The 26,283-nt window shown below is 34.6% G+C and overlaps 1 protein-coding gene across 1 annotated transcript in view; it reads right to left on the bottom strand.

Moving 5' to 3' along the window:
* LRP1B (LDL receptor related protein 1B) overlaps window positions 1-26,283 on the bottom strand; it is a gene marked incomplete at its 3' end in the record, with an annotated part of 2,330,707 nt that overhangs the window by 774,213 nt on the left and 1,530,211 nt on the right. The window contains exon 33 of the mRNA XM_081243013.1: window positions 5,077-5,257. Within this exon, the coding sequence (XP_081099139.1) occupies window positions 5,077-5,257 (181 nt within the window). The remainder of the gene's footprint in view (window positions 1-5,076; window positions 5,258-26,283) is intronic.

Below are 26,283 nucleotides of genomic sequence, written 5' to 3'. Positions count from 1 at the left end.
GGCAAAATGACTTCAACTATATAAATCAGCTATGTAAAAGAGAAATAACAACTTTTTCATCTCTCTTGATACCGTTTCTGAAATCTTAAACACAGTTAATCAATGCAGTTGTATTGTCGTTGCTAATTTATAACTTGTTAAATTGCAATTATCTTTCCCTCTAGCTTTTCCTCTTGATAATAGTAACACTTTTTTTCTGTGACTCTCTAACCCAAATCACACATATATGTCCATGCAAACACACACACACAGGAGATAATTCTGGATATTCTAAACATATTTTATATTGTGCTGTTATTTGAAGACAGGATTGTTTGTGATCCAATCCACTACCTGAGACTATTTTTAGTCAAACAAAATATAAGAAAAACAAATTTTAATAAGTGATGCCAATCTGATGGAGACCAGATATGTGATCATCTACTCAGCTGATTAAAAGTTATTGATATATTGTGAAAGCCTTATAATTATTATCAAATATGATGATTCATAAACATACAAAATAGGAAATGCAACCTATAAACTAAGCAAGAGAAAACATAAATATTTTTGTAGGTGGGACTTGGGGTATTCATCAAATAAAAATTAGGTTAAGCTGGTCTTCTACTATGACAAAAAAAATTGTACTTCTATTTTTCAAGCCTTGTTCAAATACAGTTTTTCAATGAAGTCTGCCCCTAGCTTTTCTGTCAAAATTAGCTCATTCTTTTGTTTCCTAGTGATAGTTGTTAGTTATTTTATAGAATTTATTGCATTTATGCCATGTATTGAATTTGATGGTGTTGCATGTCTGATAATTCCAATTAAAAATTCAAATAATTAAGGGCAGGGAATATTTATTGTTCATATTTGTACTATCTAGCACTAAGCTTGGCTTTGTTGATATTAATCATGCCCCCAATTTAAATTGTATTATCTGGTGGGTCAATCCCAGAAATTTTTAAATCCTTAAGATTTTCTGCCATGGAAGTGAAATAACTTTTAAAGAACTTGATTGAGTTGATGACATAATATCTAGCTGTTAACTAGAGGATGTGGTACTTTTTTTTTTTTTTTTTTTTTTTTTTTTTTTTTTTGTGGTACGCGGGCCTCTCACTGTTGTGGCCTCTCCCATTGCGGAGCACAGGCTCCAGACGCGCAGGCTCAGCGGCCATGGCTCACGGGCCCAGCCGCTCCGCGGCATGTGGGATCTTCCCGGACCAGGGCACGAACTCGTGTCCCCTGCGTCGGCAGGCGGACTCTCAACCACTGCGCCACCAGGGAAGCCCGAGGATGTGGTACTTTTAATTGAGAGAGGGATATAGAAAATCCTGTTTGGAGGGAAATATGCACTTAGCTTTGGACTCATCTTTTCTTGGAGATAATGTTTTGAGAAATCAGAACAGGAGCTGTAGGTTTCTAAGTTATTGATGTAAATTATGAGATTTAAAATGATTGCAAAGGAGGGAGTTCATTTGTAGCTATCACCTTGGGGAATAGTCCATCATAACTGATTCCTCCTCCAGGTTTACCCCCATTTCAACAATTTTTTTTTTTTGCGGTACGCGGGCCTCTCACTGTTGTGGCCTCTCCTGCTGCAGAGCACAGGCTCCGGACGTGCAGGCTCAGCGGCCATGGCTCACGGGCCCAGCCGCTCCGCGGCATGAGGGATCTTCCCGGACCGGGGCATAAACCTGTGTCCTCTGCATCAGCAGGCAGACTCTCAACCACTGCGCCACCAGGGAAGCCCCATTTCAACAATTTTTGAGGCCTGCCAATCCGAGTCTTTCCTGTCTGTTGTCTCAGTTCCCACTTTTCTGTTGCTATTACAAATGCTACAGTCTGTCTTTCATCACTTTTCAAAGGGAACTCCCATGGATTGTCTTTCATAGAGCTATCATATGGCTTTCACTTGTCTTACTAAATCATGAATTGAAAAATGTGATTTTTATCCTCAAAACCTTCCAATTACTCTGATGTCAGCAAAATAAGTCAAAATTGTACTTACAACATTGAAGATTTCTGTATATTTCTAGTCTCACCTCCTGCTATGTTCCTTAGAATGTCCCCTGCTGTAGCCTTAATGAACTCATCCCACCTCAAAACTGCCATTAGCTTCCTTGCCTCTAACAATTACTCACAATGTCCCTTTGGAGTACAGTGACTAACCTTATGACTGCACACCCCAAGACCCTGAGACCTTATTCATTTGGAAATCTGTCCATCCTCTAAAGTTCAATTCTGAATTAAAAACCTCAGTGAATTCCTAAAGAGCATGTATTTCATTCATTTATTTTATAGGTAAAGTGTGTGTGTGGGGGGGGTGTTTGGGGTGTGTGTGTGTGTTGTGTGTGTGTGTGTGTACACCAAGCACACCAGATTATAAACTCCTTGAAGACAATCACTGTCTTACTGATTTCTATTGATCTATATGGTAGTCACTCAATAATATATTTTAATAAATAAATAAATGAAAAATGATCCGTTTACTGATTTCTATAATTGGTTATGACGCTTTTGATAAAACCATACCTCTGAAGAGTACTTTTTGTTAATAGGCTATTATGGCAGAGAAAATCTGTGATGCTCTGCTGTGTACAGCTGCAAAAAGGTATTATGGTAGAAAAATGTAAATGAACCAAGTTTTTACAAAAATGTTTTGATTAAAGTTATATTATGCTATTTTATTTTATTTTATTTTATTTATTTATTTATTTTTTGCGGTACGCGGGCCTCTCACTGTTGTGGCCTCTCCCGTTGCGGAGCACAGGCTCTGGACGTGCAGGCCCAGCGGCCATGGCTCACAGGCTCAGCCGTTCCGCGGCATGTGGGATCTTCCCAGACCAGGGCTTGAACCCGTGTCCCCTGCATCGACAAGCGGACTCTCAACCACTGCGCCACCAGGGAATCCCTATTATGCTATTTTGAATGGAGTTTTCCAAACTAAACTTTCTTCTTCACTTTTAAAAAACTTATATTAGGGTCAAATGATTATTTGGACAATTAAATTGACATGGTTCCATTTCTACTTCTACCATCTTCCAATCCATTCTCTACAGAATAGTAAGATTAGTTGTTGTTGTTGTTGTTTTTAATATAAATCTGACTATATCAATTCCCTATTTTACATTTACACTGAAGACAAAGTACATATCTCTCATGGTAGTGGGCAAGGCCCTGCTTTCCTTTCCAATTGCATCCTCAGTCACCTTCCCATTTGCCGTCTATAATCCAGCCCATCTTCATTTCAGTTCCTCTGACAGTAAAGCTTTTGCCCAACTTAAGATTTCAGTTGTTCCATTTTCTTTATCTGAACTCTTTTCCTCACTCTCCATGGCTGGTTCCTTCTTTACAATTAAGTCTCAGCTTAAATGATGCCTCCTTAAAGAGGCCTTTCAGCAAGCCTATTTAAATAGGTTTCTGATAGTCGCCTTCACATCAACCTGTTTGTTTGACTCCATCAGTTTGGTCTCTAGAAATTACACTTGTTGTTCATTTGGTACTTATTTATTGATGCATCTGCCCATTATCTACTTTTCAGATGACACAAGATTCTTCATGAGGGTAAAGGCTATGCCTGCTTTGTTAACCACTGTATACATAATCAGAGCTCTGGGCATTTTATATTGTTAGGGGAAAATATGTGTTTTCACATGTGTATATTCATATACCTACACACACATATCCACATATATACATACACACGAGTTTTTTTTTTTTCAGGTTGATGCATAATAGCAGTATTCTATAATATTTAAAAATCTGTCTGAGGGAAGAATGCACATTATTATTATTATCTATATGCACATTATTGCTTGTGTTCAGGTAATAGTTATGAATAAAAATCAAAGGAAAACATATTCTCAAAAATTGCACAAAATAGGGCTTCCCTGGTGGCGCAGTGGTTGAGAGTCCGCCTGCTGATGCAGGGCACACGGGTTCGTGCCCCAGTCCAGGAAGATCCCACATGCCGTGGACCGGCTGGGCCCCTGAGCCATGGCCACTGAGCCTGCGCGTCGGGAGCCTGTGCTCCGCAACGGGAGAGGTCACAATAGTGAGAGGCCCGTGTACCACCAAAAAAAAAAAAAAAAAAAAAAAAATTGCACAAAATAATCCATCCTGAAACAAGTAACACATACTATAAAATGATGTCACTATATGGAAACTATGGTTATGTCCAAAAATACAGAGTTACCAACCTAGACTAATAAAAAGTAGTGGAGAGTGGCATGGACATATATACACTACCAAATGTAAAATAGATAGCTAGTGGTGAGCAGCCGCATAGCATAGGGAGATCAGGTCGGTGCTTTGTGACCACTTAGAGGGGTGGGATAGGGAGGGTGGGAGGGAGACGCAAGAGGGAAGAGATATGGGAACATATGTATATGTATAACTGATTCACTTTATTATAAAGCAGAAACTGACACACCCTTTGTAAAGCAATTATACTCCAATAAAGATGTTAAAAATAAAAAGTAGTGGAGTATAGTGGCTCTGAGAAAAGTCTTGGAGACAGGTTGCTTGGATTTAAATATCTATCCAGGCTCTTAATAATCAAATGGTCTTTTGCAGGTCCATTACAAATTTCTTCTTTGTAAAACAAGAATGAGAATAGCAACTAATTCAAAGTATTATTGTGCAGAATCACAACATAGATCATGGTAATCTATTTAACAAAATGCCTGGCCCACAGTAAATGTATAAAAAATGGAAACTGGCTATTTTTTGAATACTTTAAACTTCAATAGCCTTTAATTTAAAAAATTAAATTGATTGATTTGCTGGTTGAATTGATTATTTATCTTGGTGTCAGGCTGTCTAAAATGGAGAATTATGGTGCTTGTCTGAATAAACCAAGTAAATATATTCTCTATACAAATATAATCTGTTTATTCCAGTTCAACGTATCTTGACATCTTTTTTTAGCACATTCTCTAGGAGAGATAATCATTAAATGAGCAACTTTTCCCAGTAAGGCCATTCATGTATGAATGCATATGTGGATTTAAATAAAACTTACTAATACTAAATATGTAAAAACCAAATTTATCTAATATAATTTTCCTTATATAAAGCTGATCAAATGTTGCATACCCATTAACAGGATCCACCACAATCCCTCTGGGATGGGACATTTCTCCCTCTAAGAGAGTCTTCCGACTCTGAGAAGCCTTTTCCAGCCTAGCCACGTTAATGGTCTTCCTATGGCCATCATTTGTCCAGTAAAGGTTATTCCCAATCCAGTCCACAGCAATGCCCTCCACATTATCCAGATCTGCAAAAAGCAAAAACAAGAAAGAAAGAAATTTTACATTAGTGTCCACTACTTACCTTCTACTTAATAAAAAATATAATTTTAAAAGGAATACATTCTGATCTATAAACTCTTTATACTGTGATTTTTGCAAATATCATTCCATATAATATTTTTCAATTTTGTTTTGAATGCCAGGCCCTCTCTTGAGATATTTTATTTGAAACAGTGATCTGCAGAAAAACAGGAAAATATAAGTGATGAGAAAACGAAAGGGTAAAAGATAAGTTCTCAGAGTAAAAATAGTCTCATAGATTGCTCAGAAGAAAAATCAAGTAACATGATCTAGTAATACGTTCAAAAAGTAAGCATGTTGAAAGATGTAATATGTAATCTGAATAACCAAAATAATATGAAGGCCCTTTTGCCAAGAGTTGAACAGGTCCAGCAGAAGCACACCTTTGAAAGCCCAGACAAGGCCTTTATCATGGAACTGCATGAACAGTGAATCTCAAAGAAACACTAAAATATTTCTGTATATTCTAGACTTACTTTAAAAAGGATGCTACTACAGGCTCCTCCAAGATGCAGGCAGTCGTAATTCAAAGGAATACTTTAAATATATAATCATATGAACTCCCCTAATTCAAATCTTTACAGAAAGGGAAACTCTAACACTTAAGAATGAAGGCTTATAGTTTATTACCACATAAGCAGTGGTAGAATAGGGATAAAATCCAAGTCAGAGGATCCCCAACGTAGAGATTTTTATAACTGCACTGATCCTAAGGTGAGTCTTTTCCTCACTTTTTGCCATCCTGTAAACCATCCTCCAAACTGTACACAACATCCTAAATATAATTCTACCGCTCTATTGCACGAGAAATTAATGTGAACTTCTCTTCTTTCAAAACCAGGAAAGCCTTTGTCTCTTTTGCTCCTGGGTGTGAGGTAGAGAACTGGCACTTACTGGACACAACAACAGGTAGTAGTACATCAGAGACAGAGATGAGCATTCACACACTACTGAGAAATCTACATGACATTTTCCCTCATACGCAGATGTCATAAACTTTGACTATTATCATATTCTTTAATCATGGCCCTCTGACCTTGGAAAAAATAAAATTTTCTTTTGTGCCCCTTTCTGCTAATCAGCATGTGCCTTAACTCAGGATGACTAATACAGTGTGTGATTTGATCTAACTGAAAATCTGATTATAGTGAATCAGATATGTTCTCAATTTCACTAAGCTATCTGCTTCATTACCAACCAATATGAGTAATTTTCACAGGTTAATTGTGCCTATGCTTAGAAAAAAGTTTCATTTTTGTCTTGGCTTTATTGACACTTAATTTTACTGAGCACTTTCCTGCTCTGGCATAATGGAAAAAGAGTAGCTATTTACTCTTTTCTATTTATCATAGTCTGTGGCTGGTTTTTGTCTTGTTGTTGGTTTTCAAAAGTTATATTACATCTTAAATCTAACCCAGCATGGAAACTTTCTTCCTCAGTAACCTTCTCATTTCTAAAACATTCCCTTTACACATCTGACTTAATACTTTTTTTCTTTTTCATATGAAGCAGTTGTAGTATTATTTGATTGAAATTTTGTTTCTGACACTTGGGTAAGTAACTCAGTCACTCTGATCTTTAATTTCTCCATTTAAAAAGTGATGATAGGGGCTTCCCTGGTGGCGCAGTGGTTGAGAGTCTGCCTGCCGATGCAGGGGACACGGGTTCGTGCCCCGGTCCGGGAAGATCCCACATGCCACGGAGCGGCTGGTCCCGTGAACCATGGCCGCTGAGCCTGCGCGTCCGGAGCCTGTGCTCCGCAACGGGAGAGGCCACAACAATGAGAGGCCCGTGTACCACACACACACACAAAAGTGATGATAATAATAGCAGCTACACTGTAGGATAAGTAAACAAGAGGTATATTAACTACTGCATGTAAAATATTTAGCATACTGCCTGTAATATTGTAAATTCTCAACATGTTAGTTTTTATAAATTCATCAGGATTAAAAATAATATATATACATACATACATACATATATAAATCCTGGCTCTTTTGATAGGAATAGACCTTACGTTTTTCTCTTTTAAAGGAATTTTTCATTAATATTTCCTTACATTTTAACTGGTGGCCAAAGTTAATTAGAAATACAATATGCAGAGTCAGTTGTGAATAAATAGAGTGGGATGGAATGGAATTCTAAAAAGCAGAACTTGGGAGGATCCTGTCTCTAATTGGTTCATTTGTTTTGCCTTTGAAAAATGAAATGTTTGAATAGCATGAAGTAGTGATTAGGATCACAAGTTCTAGAACCACACTTCCTAGGTTCTGTAACTCTGAGCGAGTTACACCTGATCTTTAAGATTGATGTAATGATACTGTTTAACTCATAGGATTGTTTTGAGGATTAAATGAATATATAAAATTCTTAAAAATAATGTTTGGTGCATAATAAATACTACATAAATGTTGCTATGAATATTATTACTAATAGTATCATTATTATTATAATCTTCTCTTTAGCTACCTATCTATTGAGACAGCAATGAATCAATTAGCCTAGAATGTTTTTTAATATTATTTGTGTGTGCTTTGTTTTGTTTTTCTGTTCTGGAAAGGATGTGGATGAATGAAAATTGAAAAGAAAACAAAAACAAAAACTCAAAAATGAGTCTTATGTGCAACTTGGGAATTTTTTTTAGTCTATCTTTAACCAGACATGGAGAAATTTCCTCTTTTATACTTGTAGGACAAAGCCTGATGAATCAATGAATCCCTTTCTCAACAAATATACATTGGTAAGGAAAATACTCTGGCTCTATATCATTTGACATCTTCCTTTAACTTATGACTTAGATGAAACACTAAGATATATACAGCATTGGTTTACGTACACTTAATTTTTCACTCAACAGGGTTTGGATGGGGCCTCCCTGAGATTGACTATTAGGATCTCTATGACCAAAATCCTTCAACTAGGTGATCAATAACATATGAAGGGTTATGGTACTGAACTTCCAAACAAACATAAGTAACTACAGAGATACTAATCACTAGCTCAAGGAAACACATGACTGATCAAATGCAAGAAAGTTTTTGTTAAAGAGAAACTTGCTGGAGTAGATTGTTTTGATACCTTTGGGTAGAGTTGAAGTATGCTACATTCTAAAATCAATATTCATTACATCATCATCATCATTATTTTTACACAATGAAAGCAAACATTATTATTTTTACATAATGAAAGCAAAGAGTATGATTTTTTTTTAATCTGGTAAAAATCTCCCTTACGTTTCACTAAATACCCATTTTCATTAATCGAGAGGCAAGAACTCAATATGCTTGTACTTTTTCAAAAAAAAAAAAGAAAAATTCCAGTAAATAATGGCTTCCTGTAATCTTTTTAGATTAAGATTATGCCTATATGTTCCTTTTTAAGTAAAAAAATGAGACATTTATCTATATAATTCAGATTAAAAACAAACTTTTTCATTTATTCTGTGAATACTTAAGGTTAACATATTATTTTGACTCAATTAAAATTTCCATTACTTTTTCTTTGTAAACATTGTTGTAGTACATCAAGAATAACTTTTATAAATGGACAGAATATATAAATAGTGCTCTAGAAAAGCATCTCATCAAAGCTAGATTTTTCCACTGAAGTGAAAAATTCTTGCTGGTAGCATTGTTATTTCCTACAAATGATACCTACCATTAATGAAATGTGGATGAATAAGAGATAATAAAATTTATGTAAATTAAAAAGAATAATTATGTGGATTTAAAATAAATAAAACAGAAAGCTATTTAAAGTAATTTAATATCTAGGATTAGATAAAATAAGCATTTGAAACAGAGGTTGGAAAACATATTTCTAAAATTAAAACATCATTACAGATCTGATTTTTAGATATTATACATTTATGAAACAGAAGAGGATTAAAGTTTTTATATTTAAAATAAGATCTTCAACTTTTAAAAATGGGTCCAAGATTAAAAAAAAATTAAATGGCCAAGGATGTGAGCAGTGACCTTAGTTTCCTTAAGGTGCATAAACCAGATCTCCAGATTAATGCATGTCTTGATGCTTTACAACAGAATTTGATTAACATCATAAGGAATTAACTGGAAATTACACCCCATAATTGCCACTATAAAAACACAGTGCCTCTATTTTTCCAATGTATCCAAGTTCCTCTATCCTTAGTACGAACATTATATTTCTGAGTTGGAATGAAGTATTCCAAAAGTGTTTGCATGAGTCCAGAGTATGACCAAATGCCTTAAATAACTGAAAGTGCCCTATGCATGTAGATATGTCCAGGGCCAGGGATGCTTTACCTTGCCTCAGAGTCAGTGCTTGGACAACTCTCCTGCCTCATATTCCTACAGTTCAAGTAATTCAAATTCTCTGTGCATTTCAATAAGGCCTGAGGTGATGTATCTGACATGTGTGAATGAAATTCATTTAATTAATAGTGTGGCAGTAAAGTTGCCTCCTGAATTTTCTGTCTCATAAGGTTACAGGAGTACTTGGCCAGACTAAAGTTTTCTACATCATCTGTCCCCAATGGCTAGCTGAGGCTGATGGTCTCATCCTCATTTTCATTCCAAGTCCCTCCTCAGTTCATTTATTAGGTCGGGGAGGGTGAATACACAAGTTACTCTCAATGAGAACAAAATACTTTGCTGTTTTCGTCAAAGAGATATGTAAAGTGCATATAAGGGTCTTGTTTTTCAGATGAACAGAATATATTAAAACATAGTGGCTTCCTTCTATTATCAAAAGCGTATTTTCAGTTTCAGTTTGGGGAGAGGGTGATACTGGTGGTCTCTCTAGGACATTCGGATATGTCATCTTTGATGCAGTGATGAACATATGTAAGAAAAAAGAGAGTACCACAGTATGCATCATAGTTACCAGTACAGTAATCTAAAGTGATGAGTAAAATGAAACATTTCAAGAACTGTTAAGAACTGAGATTTTACCCTACTTTCAAGCTAAGAAGTTAGCTTGGTACTGCTTCATGGATGATAGCGGATGACACAAAACCTGTAGAACAGATAGAGAAGTCTTTATTACTTATGGCACAGCAAGCAGCATGGCCATCAGCAGATTGGTGTCCCTTTAGTCCAAAGTCCCCTGGGGACAGCTGGGATGGGCCCATATGGATGCCTTCACACACAGTTGATTGCATTGCAGGAGAAGAATTCCAAATTTAGAAAACACAAATATTTTCTAATGGGCAATAAACAGGCCTGCTTATCTGCACCTGATGGATACTCCACCTCTTCTTCCAAGTCTCTCTTCTATGCAAGCATCCTTGTTAGGATACCTCAGAACAAAAGGCAAATAGTGCCTCACTCTAAGACATGCAGAAATGTGAGGGATCCATGGAGAAGTGTCTCCCAAGAAAAAAAATCCTAAAAAGTCATAATTTATGTCTTTAATAATTCAGATAGAGTAAGAAGTATATGAATATGACCATAAATAAAAATCATTTCTGGGTTCCAGGCTATTGCCCTTATGGGAATTCTCTGTTTACACTATCACACCTTAAAGCATATTGTTCAGCTAGCCATGTGTGATGAACTAATTTTATGAGTCAATTTAGCTAGGCTGTGGTACACAGATATTCAGTTAAACATCAGTTTAGATATTGCTGTGAAGGTATTATTAGATGATATTAACATTCAAATCAGTACAATTACAATTGGAATAGAGTAGATTACTCTCCATAATGTGGGTTGATCTCATCCAATGAGTTGAAAGCTTTAAGAGAAAGTAGACTGAGATCCCCTAAGGAAGAGGGAATTTGGCTTCTACACTGTCTTTGGATTTGAGCTGCAATATCATCAATTTTTCCCTGGGTCTACAGCCTGTCACTCTACTCCATAGATTTTGGACTTGCTATTCTCCACAATCATGTGAGGTAATTATTTAAATATATAGTTCTGTTTCTCTTTCTTTATGTACACATCCTATTGGTTCTGCTTCTCCAGAGAACCCTGACTAATACACCACTGCCATGCCTGCAGTCCAGAAATGACTCTGCTGAATGCTCTGGGCAGAAGGGCACTCTTCACATTAATTGTTTCCAGGTGAAACACTGCAACATATATACCATGCAAGCCAGAGTAGCTTCCAATTTAAGAAAATCCCCACAGCTATTGAATGAGTATATAGTTCATTTTACAATATTCCATGACAAATTTCTAGATAATATCCCAGTTGTACTGTAAATATTTTTAATGTTTTTTTATTTTCTGCATATTATGATGTTTTGACATCTTTAAAAAGCCTTTCTAGCTGGGGGGAGACTACCTCTCCTGGAGATAGCCAATTACTAAAGATAGCAAAGGGCACAGCCAAGAACTTGCCTTTGAGGTGCAACCTAACCACTCCAGAGCCATACCTCCTCTACCTGGTCTCTGCAGGAGGCAATATTCCTCTGCCTAATCATCCCAGGGCCAGGTACCATGCCAAGAGTGACCAGATTTATCATTGAAAGCCCAAAGGAATTATTCAAACTAGACAATCCTAAACTGCTTATCTTTCCCTGCCTTGCCTTTCCCACAGAAACTCCAGTAAAGCCTGTGGCCTACTGGTTTCCCTTCCTTTCTGTCTCTTGCCCTGTGACCATCCTGGTGTGTCTCCTATGTGGTTCTCTGTGGTGTGCTGTGCCTTCTGTTTCTGGGACCTGTAAATATAACAAACTTTGTTTTTCTGAACCCTCTCCACTGTCTCATTGCCATACCTGACTAACCATCTCATAAAGAATGCAAAATATGAGTCTTCATTGTGAATGGAGAGAGAGAAAGGAATTTCCGTTCATGCCCTTTTACTACCCAACTCGGCCTACTTAACGAGAGAAGAGAGCAAAAATCACTTCAGCTTCTGAACACAAAGTATCACAGATATTCTTGAATACTCCTTTCAGTCCTATGAAGTAGTTTATAATTTATAAAAATAAAATACTTTGAAACTGGACTTCCCTGGTGGCACAGTGGTTAAGAATCCACCTGCCAATGCAGGGGACACGGGTTTGAGCCCTGGTCCGGGAAGATCCCACATGCTGCAGAGCAACTAAGCCGGTGCACCACAACTACTGAGCCTGTGCTCTAGAGCCCACGACCCACAACTACTGAAGCCCACGTGCCTAGAGCCCGTGCTCCTCAACAAGAGAAGCCACCACAATGAGAAGCCCATGCACCGCAACAAAGAGTAGCCTCTGCTCGCTGCAACTAGAGAAAGCCCACACACAGCAACAAAGACCCAATGCAGCCAAAAATAAATAAACTTATAACAAAAAAAGAATACTTTGAAACTTATCGTACTAATACTAAATTACTCCATCTCTTTCACATTAGATGAAAAGGCAACTCTATTAGAAGTCATTTGAGCAATTTAATTTCATAAAAATGACTTTTTAAAGCTATATTGTCTAATATGTTTCATATTTTTGCACTTGTCATTTAAACATTCATATAGGTGTATCACTTCAATTGATAATTTTTACTGAACTTTGAAAAGAAAACAAGGTAGCACATGCTTTGCTTAGGCATCATGTTTAGTGAAAGATAGTGATAATTAAATTTCAAGTTGAGTTTAAAAGTCAGAGGCTATACATCTTCATTACATTTATAATTACCATGACAAAGAACAAATGTGTGAACTCATCTGACCATCCTCCTGGAGTTTGGCTTAACATACTAAATTATCAAAAGTATACTTGTTTCAGACCCTCATTAGTACCCAGAGGGAAAAATGATAGGAAAAATTCATGTGTGGATAATAGGTAAATGTGATAAAGGAAGTCAAGTCCTTAATAACAATTTATCTCACAAAAACTTTATATAAGTATCTAAGAAAATGCGTACAGTCACACCCTTCTTTGGTCCACAGGTAGTCTTGCAAAACTGAAGCAGCGAATTAGGGGAAAATGTAATAATAAAACTAAGCAGGGACCTAGTTCTAAAGTCAGTATTTTAGAGGTAAAAGGAAGCTAAAGAATCATAAATTCCAACGTCTAGATTCTACAAATCATGAAAAAAGCCCTGGAAAGTAAAGTGATTCACAGGGACCCATTTTTAGTTAGTAGTCAATACACTAAGTCTGGAAATATGACTCATGTTCCAATGTGCCTGTCTACTTTAAAGTTGGATCTCTAGCATTGTACAAAGAAAAATTATAATCAGAAGCAAAAGTCAAAGAAAGTTAACATAAGTGATGATTTATTAGAAGGAAAAAGTAGGATGTAAAAGGGGGGAGTGGAGATGAACAAGATTACTGAAGTGAAGGATGCTTTAACAACCTTCCAAACAAAATTATTATTCTCAATAAACTGTAGCTTTAATTTCTTACCGAAATATATTAGATGGCTGACAATGTCGAGATTCAACAAACGTGTATATGAGGGAAGTCAAATATTAAAATAACATATAAGGAAAAACTGAGATGCTGTTGCAGAATACATGAGACTGAAAAAATATAACTACTAAATTCATGATGGAAAAACCGGTGAAATTTGATTAAGATCTTTAGTGGTAACTGTATCAACATTAATTTTCTGGTTTTGATAATTGTGGTATTGTTCTGTAAGATGTCACTATTAGGAAAAACTGTGTGAGGGATATCAAAAACCTCTCTGTTCTATTTTGCAATTTTTCAACCAAACTAAATAAAAGTAGTTCAAAATTAAATTTTAAAAATATAATCAAATAAATGAATGACTGGTTTTGGAAATGCATTATTTGTAATATAAAAAAGATGTCAAAGGTTAACTGAAGCATAATCTGTAGGAAAAAGGGAGATAGTTAAAATAGTGATATTAATACTATATTTTCTAACAATTTTGGGGCAGTATGCCAAATGAATCCTTGCAATTCCACAGCAAATTCATAAAGAAAATCAGTGCAGAATAATTTATCTAGATAAGTATATAGTATCAAATCATTCAAGGTAGGTATGCAACTGTGCAAGAAAAACATGGTACGAAGCTATGCACAAAAATGAGATGTGAATTCAGAAAGCCTGGCAAAGTTTAAGACAGGGATATTTTGCATGTATTAACTAAAAATCACATTTTTTTAAATTAAAAATGTTACATAAGTTCAAATGAATTACGGGAATATGTAAAATTTTTTAAGATTCCTGAAAAGTCATCAGGGAAGCTCATTATCAGAACAATTTCAATAAATACAAAGTAACTTAAGATAATTAAAAAAATAATAATAATGATTGAACTTATTGCTCCTTATTTTACAATAAAAAAGAATCAACCTTCAATCATTTTTGGTTTTGTTTAATCAGTTTAATTACTATTTTTAAAGTAATGACAGCCAAATAAAAGGCCCCATTCATCCATTCAATGAATATTAATTGCATAGCTACTATATGCCAGGCACTGTCCTAAGCCCTAAGGCTCTATCAATGAACAAACGAACAAAAACCTCTGACACCTTGAACCTTACATTCTTATAGCAAGACAATAAACAAACAAAATATACCTAGGATAAGTACAAAGGAGAAAAAGTAACCAGCTAACGGCAGTAAGGATTTGGGTGGGAAATTTGCATAGATGCACAATTTTAGATGAGGTGACCAGCAAGGTCTAAGGAGGTGGCCTGTAAGCAAAGACCTCTAAGAGGTAAAGGAGAGAGGCAAGGGGACATCTGATGGAAGAGTGTTCCGGACACAAGCATGCAAATGCCTGGAGGTGGAGCCACACCCAGAGTGCTCAGGGGATGACAAAGAGAATATCAGAAAAGGAGTAACAGGGATATTATGGGTTATATAGAAGAAAAACAACTTAAATGAAGCATATTTTCCCCTATGATTTTAAAATACTTATATGGAACATTTTTTAGGTGATTAGACGTAAAATCTTCATGTACAATAGAGATAAGTGAGCCTTTATTATGACGTGTGCTTATCTGCAGGGTCTTATTTATGGGTATTGGGAGAGGCAGTCCCCAGAGGACCTGAAGTCTCCCTGAACTTCACTGCTGAGGGTACCGAACTGTAAGGCTTGTCTGTCTCCTGGTACTGAATAATTTCTATAGCTGGTCTCACAGGCAACTAAATCAAGGTGACCACAGGGCGACTACTGTGTAACTGTTCACTCTACAAGATAGGGACACTTGAAAATTTTCTATGTGCGATACTGTTGGCTGTTTGCTCAAAAGGTGCTGATGCCCACGCCATGGGTTCCTCATCTGTGGCACAACCCACTCCATGCTTAGCATTTATACGAACCCATGACATCACCCTGTGAGACTTGGGAGCAGGGAACCAGAGCAACTATGCTGATGATAATGCTGTTTGCTGTGCTGTGAGTAAGAAACAATCTTAAGTCTCATTTTCTACTTTCGGCACCTATGCAGGGGTGGCAGGCTTCCTCCCTGCCGTCCTCGATAACAAGGTTGCTCAACACTGGCACTACTGACATTTGGCACTTGATAATTCTTTGCTGTGGGAAACTGTCCTGCACATGGCACTATGTGTAGCAGCACCAGTCTCCATAGTAAATGCCAGGACCACCTCCTTCCCCAGTTGTGACAATCAAAAATGATTCCAGATGTTACCAAATAGCCTATGGAAAACAAAATTACCCCTGCTCTATGAAGTTGGAGTTTTACCTTGTAAGTGAACGAAGTGATATTTCTCAAACGTTTTTTAGTCCATTTTGATTTCTCTAAATATGAATTTTTTGCCATCAAATGAAAAGTTCTTTGCAACATTATTTTTTGGCAAAATTACCAAAGAACATTAAATTAGGTATCTGTAGCTAGTAGGGCAGCAATACAAACTACTCTTATAAAATATGCAGTCTCAGAGTGGAACAAATTTCATGGTAATTCCATATATAAAAAATACTTTAAAAGGAGAAATGGTAAACATTTCATGGTTAAACATTGTGACAAATATCTTAGAAATATTTGTCTCAGAATGATGTTTCTTGTATATCCCTAGATATATTTTTAATATCAAAAAAGGATACTTTTTGATTTTTACCTGAAATGATAGTGAGCTAAATTTTACTATTTGAAATTTCTCTGTTTGAGACAAGTTACAAATACCCTAACAGCTAAAATATCAAGGTAACCCTCTGACTCAAAATGTGCACATACACCTTTGATGTACAATAAAGGTTTATACAAACTTGTTTTAGTAGCAGAGGTAAAAGTGCTAACTTTGGAGCCAGGAAAGCACTGCTATCCTGTGGAGGCAGATGTGCACTAACCAAAGAAGAAAACAACTGTGTATTAAAATATTTCATATAGTTATCAGATCACTACCACCAATGAAATATACTAGTATCATTACAATGTATTCATTCAAGTTGTCTAAACATTTCATATTACACTGGATGATAGTTAATTTGTTGTTTTATATCTGAAAAACTCAGAGCCAAAATGCATATTTTGATGAGAACTTTGATTCTTTCCGGTTGCATAGGAATAGTGAGTAGAGAATACAGAGAAAAGAGAGTTGATGTATTTCATTTAAGGAAGGTCTGAGTGGTCATCATTTCTTTTACTTTTTCTTTTTCTTTTTTGGGGAGGGTGATGCAAAAGGTATGAGGACACATAATACAGTTTCCTAGCCTAGGTGTGAGTCTAGAATAAGCCTGGTCTGGGATACAGAGATACCATATGCTAGTTTGCTACGGTAAATCTGGGAAGTAAATATGACTTCTGTTAACAATAACATATCTTGAAGAATTTAGGGTTATTTTTTCCCCTCTTTTTGTCATCTATGAAACCTGTGCTTTCAGGATATTTTCCAATGTATTTTTACAAGGTATTATCTGTTTTGTTTACTGGTATATCTCCAGGGCTTAGAACATTGCCTATATATAACATGATCTCAATTAATATTAGTTGCTTGAATGAGTATATAAGCGAATGACTCAACATCACCTCATCAATAATTCCAGCTTTCCTCTGAGTGACATACAAGGCCTTTTGAAATTATTTTCCACTAACCTCTTTTATAAGCCCTATGATCCAAGCATCTGCAGTGGACGATACTACTTTTAGCAAATTGGTGTGCTGTTCTGGAGAAAACATGGACTTTTGTGTCAGAGAGAAATTGGCATCTTCACTCTCCTGCAGCCTTTCATTTTAATCTTTCTAAGAATTTTTATAAGACTTCCCCTTATTTAGTCATTGTGAAGGTAAAGTGAAATAATATGTAAGGCATTACAAAAAATCCAGAATTTAATACATGTTAGCAATGCTAGCTCATTTCCCTACTCCCATATGCATATTTCACTTTCCCATCTCTGTGCCAGTTTTACCTCCTATTCCCTCTCTTTTCTGGCATTTTCCCATTTTCTAAATCCTTCACCTTTTTTAATGCCAAAAGAATTTTCTATCTGTTACACAAATCTTCTCTTATTATCCCTGTGAAATTCATCTATCCTTTAAATTCCCTTAGTAGTATATCTGAGTGCCATTCCTGACACCACCTACTGCCTTGTTAAGCTTCCTGAAGTGTGGACAGGCAAACTTTTCCACTTACCTCTGTAGAACAGGAGGGCAGGATAAAAGTATAATTCATGCTTGAAACCCCTAGTAGAGATCAGTAGTAAAGGCTTGGTAAACATTTGTAAAATTTTAAAAAATGAATGAATGAATGTAAGCACTGTAAATGTGGGGGAAGGAAAAAATAACAGGGAATTGAGAATGCGTGGTTAGCTTATTCACTCCAGAATACTAGTGGAGAATACTCCCTTAGTGTTTCAATATGATCATCATTCCCATATTTTCATAGAGTGGCAAATGCCTAGAAGAAAAATTAAATCCTTAGTTTAACTATTAGACCCTTAAAAATATTCAAATATTTGGAACTATAGAAAACATTTTGTTTTTTTTTTTATAGATACCACCTACAAAGAATTGAATCAGAGAGAAAAATCACACATATGAACATACACAGATTTTCACATGGAGACATATCACTTAATTAGGCTAAAGATGTACCACACCCCACTGTTTGACATACGCCACCACTATTCTCGGAGCATCAAAAGCAAAATTTGGAGAGTTATTTTTTAAATAAATACCCTGGCTGATAAAAAATATTACTACTTAAAAAGTGCTATGCAATGGAAAAGTCAATAAGAAATAGTTTTTTTTCTTGTTATCCTAAAGTTGAATGTGATAGGGAATTTGGAATGTCAGTAATGCAAAGATTGGTAAATTATATTTAATAAAGAGTAATTCACATTCTGCTACTACAGGGCAGCACCTCTTAATTCAAAGAATAAGGGGGAAAATCTGAGATGGGATAGATAGAAAATTCAGTATCACTGTCATAGCAAATTATGTAATATTCCAAGAACAGTCTCGAGTTGTTTAATAAGAAATAGATTCATCTTTCTATAATTAAGGTACTTATAGTTTGAAACTAGGTATTTGATAAATACATCTTTCTAGGTCATAGATTATTTTTTCTAAAGTTCGTGCAGCATTTTAATAGTCATATTCTATCTCACCTGGATTATAGTCACCAGGATTCCTGGCAGAAAGATGAAATACCTCCTAGGAAAGCTGCTGCTTCTCCATATATTTAAACACTCAAATTAATCTGAACTTCACAGTTTTCCAGAACATAATCATAATAGAACTTACTTAATTTATAAATGATTTCATATTTAATATTTAGTATTTAGAACATATGAAATAGCTGGAAGACTACAGAAATATAAATTGGGAGCTGGGAATATTAGTTACAATTCTGTTGCTAACTATCCATTAGATCTTGGGCAAATGATATATCCTCTCTGAATCTATTTGGCTTCCTATGTAAACTTAGAAAATAACACACACATGGCCAGCTATTTCTTTATTAAGTACATACCATGTACTAAGTGTCTTACAAACATCATGGGTCCCAATCCTCAGAGCAACTGAGAACAATTATTCCCATTTTACAGATGTAGTAGATAAAGCTTTGGAGAGTTTACATAACCTGCCCAAGCTCATACAGCTAGTAAGTTATGGAGCAGAATTCCGATTTAGATACTCTGACTTCCGCACCTGACCATTTAACCTCTGTTTTATGTTACCATGATCTTTAAAGACATTTTCATTTCCAAATTTCTATAACTAACTGTTTTATAATTATCCCCAACCTATGCTAATTTATGAACAGCATAACTAGGGAAAATATGATGACTTGTTACAAAGAAGATGGCATTTGGGAGTTCTGCAATCAGACAAACATGTTAAAACCCAAGCATAACATGTAACAAGTTGAATTATAAGACAACATTCCTTAACTCCTGTAAAACCTAGGTTCCTAACTTTTGAAAAAAAAAAGTATTTCTTACATTCAAAGGTTAGCTTGAGTGTACAGAATATTTTATACAAAATATTTGGTACATACTAGGAGCTTAGTAAATGCTATTGTAACAAATAAATATTTTGCCAATTGGATCAGATTTAAATTGGTTTAAAATATCAGTTTAAGTACTGAAGCCATGAAATTTATAAAAATAATTATTATTAACTTGAAGGAGCTCTGTAAAATGTCAAATATGTATAATATTATATTTATACAAAATGTATACATATATCTTATGAAGGAATAAAAATTATTTAAAAATTTATCAAATTATAGAATTGAAGAACATTACTTAGTTTGAGATTAATAGTTTCAATAATTTTAATTATCTACTTAATATTTTAAATATTTGATTCAATAATTTACCTTAATTTTTTTATAAGGGCTAACTATGAAACAAAATTAATGTTTTCCTTTTGCTACATTTTAACTTTATAATATACAAAGTAGTCTCAATGTGAAATTCTCTATAGGACTTGACAAAATAACTAAGTCTGTGTAGGTTACAAAAAATTGGTCCTGAAGCTATTTAACAGCTAATTAAGTTATGAATGAGAGTAGATAGATGTTTGCAAAGTTGTAAGAGACAAAGATAGCAGCACAGGGCTTCCCTGGTGGCGCAGTGGTTGAGAGTCCGCCTGCCGATGTAGGGGACATGGGTTCGTGCCCCAGTCTGGGAAGATCCCACATGCCACGGAGCGGCTAGGCCCGTGAGCCGTGGCCACTGAGCCTGCGCGTCCAGAGCCTGTGCTCTGCAACGGGAGAGGCCACAACAGTGAGAGGCCCGTGTACCGCCAAAAAAAAAAAAAAAAAAAAAAAATTGCAGCACAGCTAGCCTACAATAAGAAGAAACACTACTTCTAGAAAAAAATCCCTCATGAAAACATAAAAGGAAGAAATTCAGTGCCTCGAAGATTTGGGGAAAGGATTTAACAGGCAAAAAACAAACTAAAATAAAATAGCATCCATTTAAGAGGTAAAATGAAAATTTATAGCTATCCATTTTTTAAAGAAACTATCCCTGTTTGAAGAAAACAACTTATATTAATGTGACCAAAAGTGATCACAGTTTCACTACTTTCATTAAAACTCTGCTTTACATGCTTACCCAAAACTTCATTACTTTGCTTTGTAATAGCTAGTTTCTTTTAAATTCTTACTTATGTAAGCTACCAATTAATTTCATGCTGTACATATTTTAAAGGGACAGTCAGATGGGAGTATAATAAATCACATGGCCCTCTCTAGAGGTAATTACTATAAACACTTTATTAATCTTACCAAAAAATGTAATATACTTATATAAATCGGATTATCCTGCCTGCAAAAAATATTGTTTTGCTCACTTTGTTTATTTACCAGTTTCTCTGGGAGTTCTGTTTGTACCAGTATATATAGCTCATCTCATGCACTTTTAAATTTAAATATAATTGGCATACAGTATTATATTAGTTACAAGTATATAACATAATGATTTGATATTTACATACATTACAGTGATCACCATGATAAGCCTAGTAACCATCTATCCTCAAAGTTATTATGATATTATTGAGCATATTCCTTATGCTGTATGTTACATCCCCAAGACTTATTTTATAACTGAAAGTTTGTACATTTTAATCCTCTTTATATATTTCCTCCCCCACCACAAATCCCTCCCCTTGGCTACCACGTTTATTCTCTGTATCTATGAGTCTTTTTGTTTTTTTGTTTTGTTTTGTTTGTGCATTTAGCTTTTTGTTCATTTTAGATTCCATATATAAGTGAGATTATACAGTATTTGTAGTTCTCTGGCTTATTTCACTCAGTATAATTCCCTGAAGATCCATCCAGTTCTTACAAATGGCAAAATTTCATTTGTCTTTATGGATGTGTAATATTCCACTGTGTGTGCATAATACCCTCCAGGTCAATCTACGTTGCTCACATGGCCAAATTCCATTATTTTTTATGGGTGAGTAATATTCCATTATGTATGTATGTGTGTATGTATATATATGTGTGTGTGTATATATATATATATATATATATATATATATATACACACACACACACACACATATACCCCTCATTTTTATCCATTCATATATTGATGAACACTTAGGTTGCTTCCATATCTCAGCTATTGTAAATAATGCTGCAATGAACATTGTAGTTCATACATCTTTTTGAATTAGTGTTTTTTTTTTTTTTTCTGGTAAATATCCAGAAGTGAAATTGCTGGATCTACAGTAGTTCTTTTTTAATATTTTGAGGAAGATCCATATTGTTTTCCATAGTGTCTATATCAATTCACACTTCAACCAACAGTGTATGAGGGTACCCTTTTCTCCACATCCTTGCCAGCACTCTTTGTTATCTTTTTGATAATAGCCATTCTGACAGATGTAAGATAGTATCTTGCAAACTTGATTTGCATTTAACTGACAATTAGTGATGTTGAGGACATTTTCATGTGTCTGTTGGCCATATGTCTCTTTTGGAAATATGTCTATTGAGGTCCTCTGCTAGTTTTTAATAGGGTTTTTTTATGTTGAGTTGTATAATTTTGGATATTAACCCCTTATCAAATATATTGTTTGCAAATATCTTCTCCCATTCATTAGGATGCCTTTCATTTTGTTGATGGTTTCTTTCACTGTGCAAAATATTTTTAGTTGGACCTTCTTTCTCAAGATTGCTTGTCTAATTGAAGGGCTTTTGTAGTTCCATAAAAAATTTAGGATTATTTGTTCTAGTCCTGTGAAAAATAGTGTTGGTATTTTGATAGGGATCGCACTGAATGTGTAGATTGCCTTGGGTAGTATGGACATTTTAACCATATTAGTTCTTCCAATCCATGAGCACAGCATATCATTTCGTTTATCTTCATTTTTTTTCATCGTCTTATAGTTTTCAGAGTAATGATCTTTTATCTCCTTAGTTTGATTTCTTCCTAGGCATGTTATTCATTTTGATGCAATTGTAAATGGTACTGTTTTCTTAACTTCTCTTTCAGATAGTTTATTTTTAGTGTATAGAAATGCAACAGATTTTTGTACATTGATTTTGTGATCTGCAAATTTACTGAATTCATTTATTAGTTATATTAGTTTTTAGGTGGCATCTTTAGAGTTTTCTATACATGGTATCATGCCATCTACAAACAGTGACAGTTTTACTTCTTCCTTTCTGATTTAGTTGTCTTTTATTTCTTTTTCATGTCTGATTGCTGTAGATAGACCTTGAATAAAAGTGGTAAAAATAGGCGTCCTTATTTTTTCCTGATCTTGGAGGAAATGCTTTCAGTTTTTCAAAAGTGAGTATGACGTTGACTGTGGGATTGTCATACATGGCCTTTATTATGTACAAGTATGTCCCTCTATACCCACTTCATTGAATTTTCATAAAAGGATGTTGAATTTTGTCAAAAGATTTTTCTGCATCTATTGAGATGATCATATGATTTTTATTCTTTAATTCTTTATTCCTTATTAATATCATGTTATCACATTGATGGATTTGCAGACATTGAACTATCCTTACATCCCTGGGATAAATCTCACTTGATCATGGTGCATTGTTGTATTCAGTTTGCTAATATTTTGTTAAGAATTTTTGCATCTATGTTCATCAGTGATATTGGTCCATAATTTTCTTTTATTGTGGGGTTTTTGTCTAGTTTTGGTGTCAGGTTGATGCTGGCTGGCTTCATAGAATGAGTTAGGAAATATTCCTTACTCTTTATTTTTTAGAATAGTTTGAGAAGCATAGGTGTTAAGCCCTCTTTAAATGTTTGGCAAAATTCACCTGTGAAGCCATCTGGTCCTGGACTTTTTTTGTAGGGAGTTGTTTTTTTTTAAAATTTCTGATTCAATTTCATTGCTAGTGATTGGTCTGCTTAGATTTTTCTATTTCTTCCTGATTCAATCTCAGAGAAAGGTATGTTTCTAGGAATTTACCTATATCTTCTAGGTTTTCCAATTTCTTTGTATCTAATTGTTCATAAAATTCTTTGTGATCCTTTGTATTTCTATGGTGTTATTAACTTCTCTTCTTTCATTTCTGATTTTATTTGAGCCCTCTCTTTTTTCTTGATGAACCTGGCTAAAGGTTATCAATGTTGTTTCTTTTTTCAAAGAACCACCTCTTAGTTTCATCAATCTTTTCTACTGGTTTCTTCATCTTTATTTCCTTTATTTGAATTCTGATCTTTATTATTTCTTTTTTCTACTACCTTTGGGTTTTGTTTTTTTACTTCATTTAGGTGTAAATTAGATTTTTCATTTGAGATTTTTCTTGTTTCCTGAGGTAAGCCTGTATTGCTATAAATTTCCCTCTTAGAATTGCTTTTGCTGCTTTCCATGGATTTGGGTCACTGTGTTTCCATTTTAATTTGTCTTCAGGTATTTTTTTATTTCCTCTTTGATTTCTTCAATGACCCATTGGTTGTTTAGTAGCATATTGTTTAGAATCCATGTGCTTGTATTTTTTATAGTTTTTTTCTTGCAGTTAATTTTAGTCTCATACCCTTGTGGTTGAAAAAGAAGTGTGATATGGTTTCAGTCTTCTTAAATTCATTGAGACTTGTTTTATGGCTTATCATATGGTCTATCCTAAATAATATTCCATGTGCACTTGAAAAGAATGTGTATTCTGCTGTTTCTGAATGAAATATTCTGTATGTATTAACTGACTTTATTGGCTAACGTGTCATTAAGACAGTGTTTCCCTATTAATTTTCTGTGGGGATGATGTATCCATTGAAATAAGTGAAGTGTTAAAGGCCCTTACTATTATTGTATTGCTGTCAATTTCTCCCTTTATATTTATTATTTGCTTTATGTATTTAGGTGTTCTTATGTTGCTTGCATATATATTTATAATTGTTATACCTTCTTGTTGGATTGATTCTTCTATCATTATGTAATGGCCTTCTTTTTCTCTTGTTACAGTCTTCATTTTAAAGTCATTTTTACTTATAAATGTATTGCTACCCTGGTTTTCTGTTTTGTTTCCATTTGCATGGATTATTTTTTTCCATCCCTTAGCTTTCAGTCTGTGTGTGCCTTTAGATCTGAAGTGAGTTTCTTGTAGGCAGCATATATGTGGGTATTGTTTTTGTAGCCATTCTGTCTTTTGATTGGAGCATTTAGCCCATTTACATTTAAAGTATTTATTGACAGGTATGTATTTATTTCCATTTTAAAAATTGTTTTCTAGTTGTTTTGTAGTTTTTCTTTGCTCCTTGTTTCTTCTCTTGCTCTCTTCCCTTGTGATTTGATGGTCACCTTTAATGTTATGTTTGGATTCCTTTCTCTTTATTTTTGGTGTGTCTATTACAGGATTTTGGTAGGTGGGGAGGTTCATATATAACATCACATATATATATATATATACTTATTATATATATATAAATATATATATATATATAATATATATACATATATAGTAAGTTGATTATCTCTTAAGCTCAAACACATTCAAACAACCCTACATTTTTACTCCCCCACCCACATTTTAAGTTTTTTACATTATATTTTACATCTTTTTATTTTGTGTATCACTTAACTACTTATTGTAGTTATATATGATTTTACTACTTTTGTCTTTTAATCTTCTTACTAACTTAAAAATTATAGATCCACTAACTTTCCTGTCTTTACCAGTGAGATTTTTTTCTTTCATAATTTTCCTATTCCTAGATATGACCTTTTCTTTTCTGCTTAGAGAAGTCCCTTTAACATTTCTCATAAGGCTGGTTTAGTGGTAATAAACTCTTTTAGCTTTTGCTTGTCTCTAAAATTCTTTATCTCTCCTTTAATTCTGAATGATAACCTTAATGGGTATTCTTGGTTGCAGGGTTTTTTTCCTTTCAGTACTTTAAATATATTGTGCCATTCCCTTCTTGCCTTCAAAGTTTCTACTGAAAAGTCATTTGATGGTCTTATGGGAGTTTCCTATATGTAACTAGTTGCTTTTCTCTTATTTTTAAGACTCTCTCTTTATCTTTAATTTTTTTATATTTTAATTATAATGAATCTTGGTGTGAGTCTCTATGGTTTGATCCTATTTTGGACTCTCTGTGCTTCATTGACCTGGATGTCTGGTTCCTTTGCCAGGTTAGGGAAATTTTCAGCTACTACTTCTTCAGATACATTTTCTGCCCTTTTCTCTGTCCCCTATATGTGAATTTTGGTATGCTTGATATTGCCTACAGTTTTCTTAAACTAGCTTCATTTTTTATTCTTGTTTTCTTTTTCTGTTTGGCTTGTGTGATTTCCACTATTCTGTCTTCTAGATTGCTGATCTGTTCTTCGGTATCATCTAATTGATTCCTTCTAATGATTTTTTTTAATTCAGTTACTGTATTCTTCAGCTTAGATTATTTCTTTATTATATTTTCTAACTGTTGAAATTCTCACTCTGTTCTTCCATCCTTCTTAATTTGGTGAGCACGTTTACACTCATTACATTGAATTATTTATTGGGTAGATTGCTTATCTCTGTTTTGTTTAATTCTTTTTCTTATGTTTTCTTATGTTTTGTCTTATGCCTTCACTTGGAACATATTCCTCTTTTTCATGTTCATGTTGCTTAATTCTCTGTGCTTATTTCTATGTATTAAGTAAGTTCGTTATATCTTCTAATCTTGGAGAGATGGCCTTATATAGGATATATCTTA

This window comes from Mesoplodon bidens (assembly GCF_964165515.1).
Source record: "Mesoplodon bidens genome assembly, chromosome: 8".
In the NCBI taxonomy this organism is placed as follows: Eukaryota; Metazoa; Chordata; class Mammalia; order Artiodactyla; family Ziphiidae; genus Mesoplodon; species Mesoplodon bidens.
This window is presented reverse-complemented; position numbering and strand designations above follow the sequence as displayed.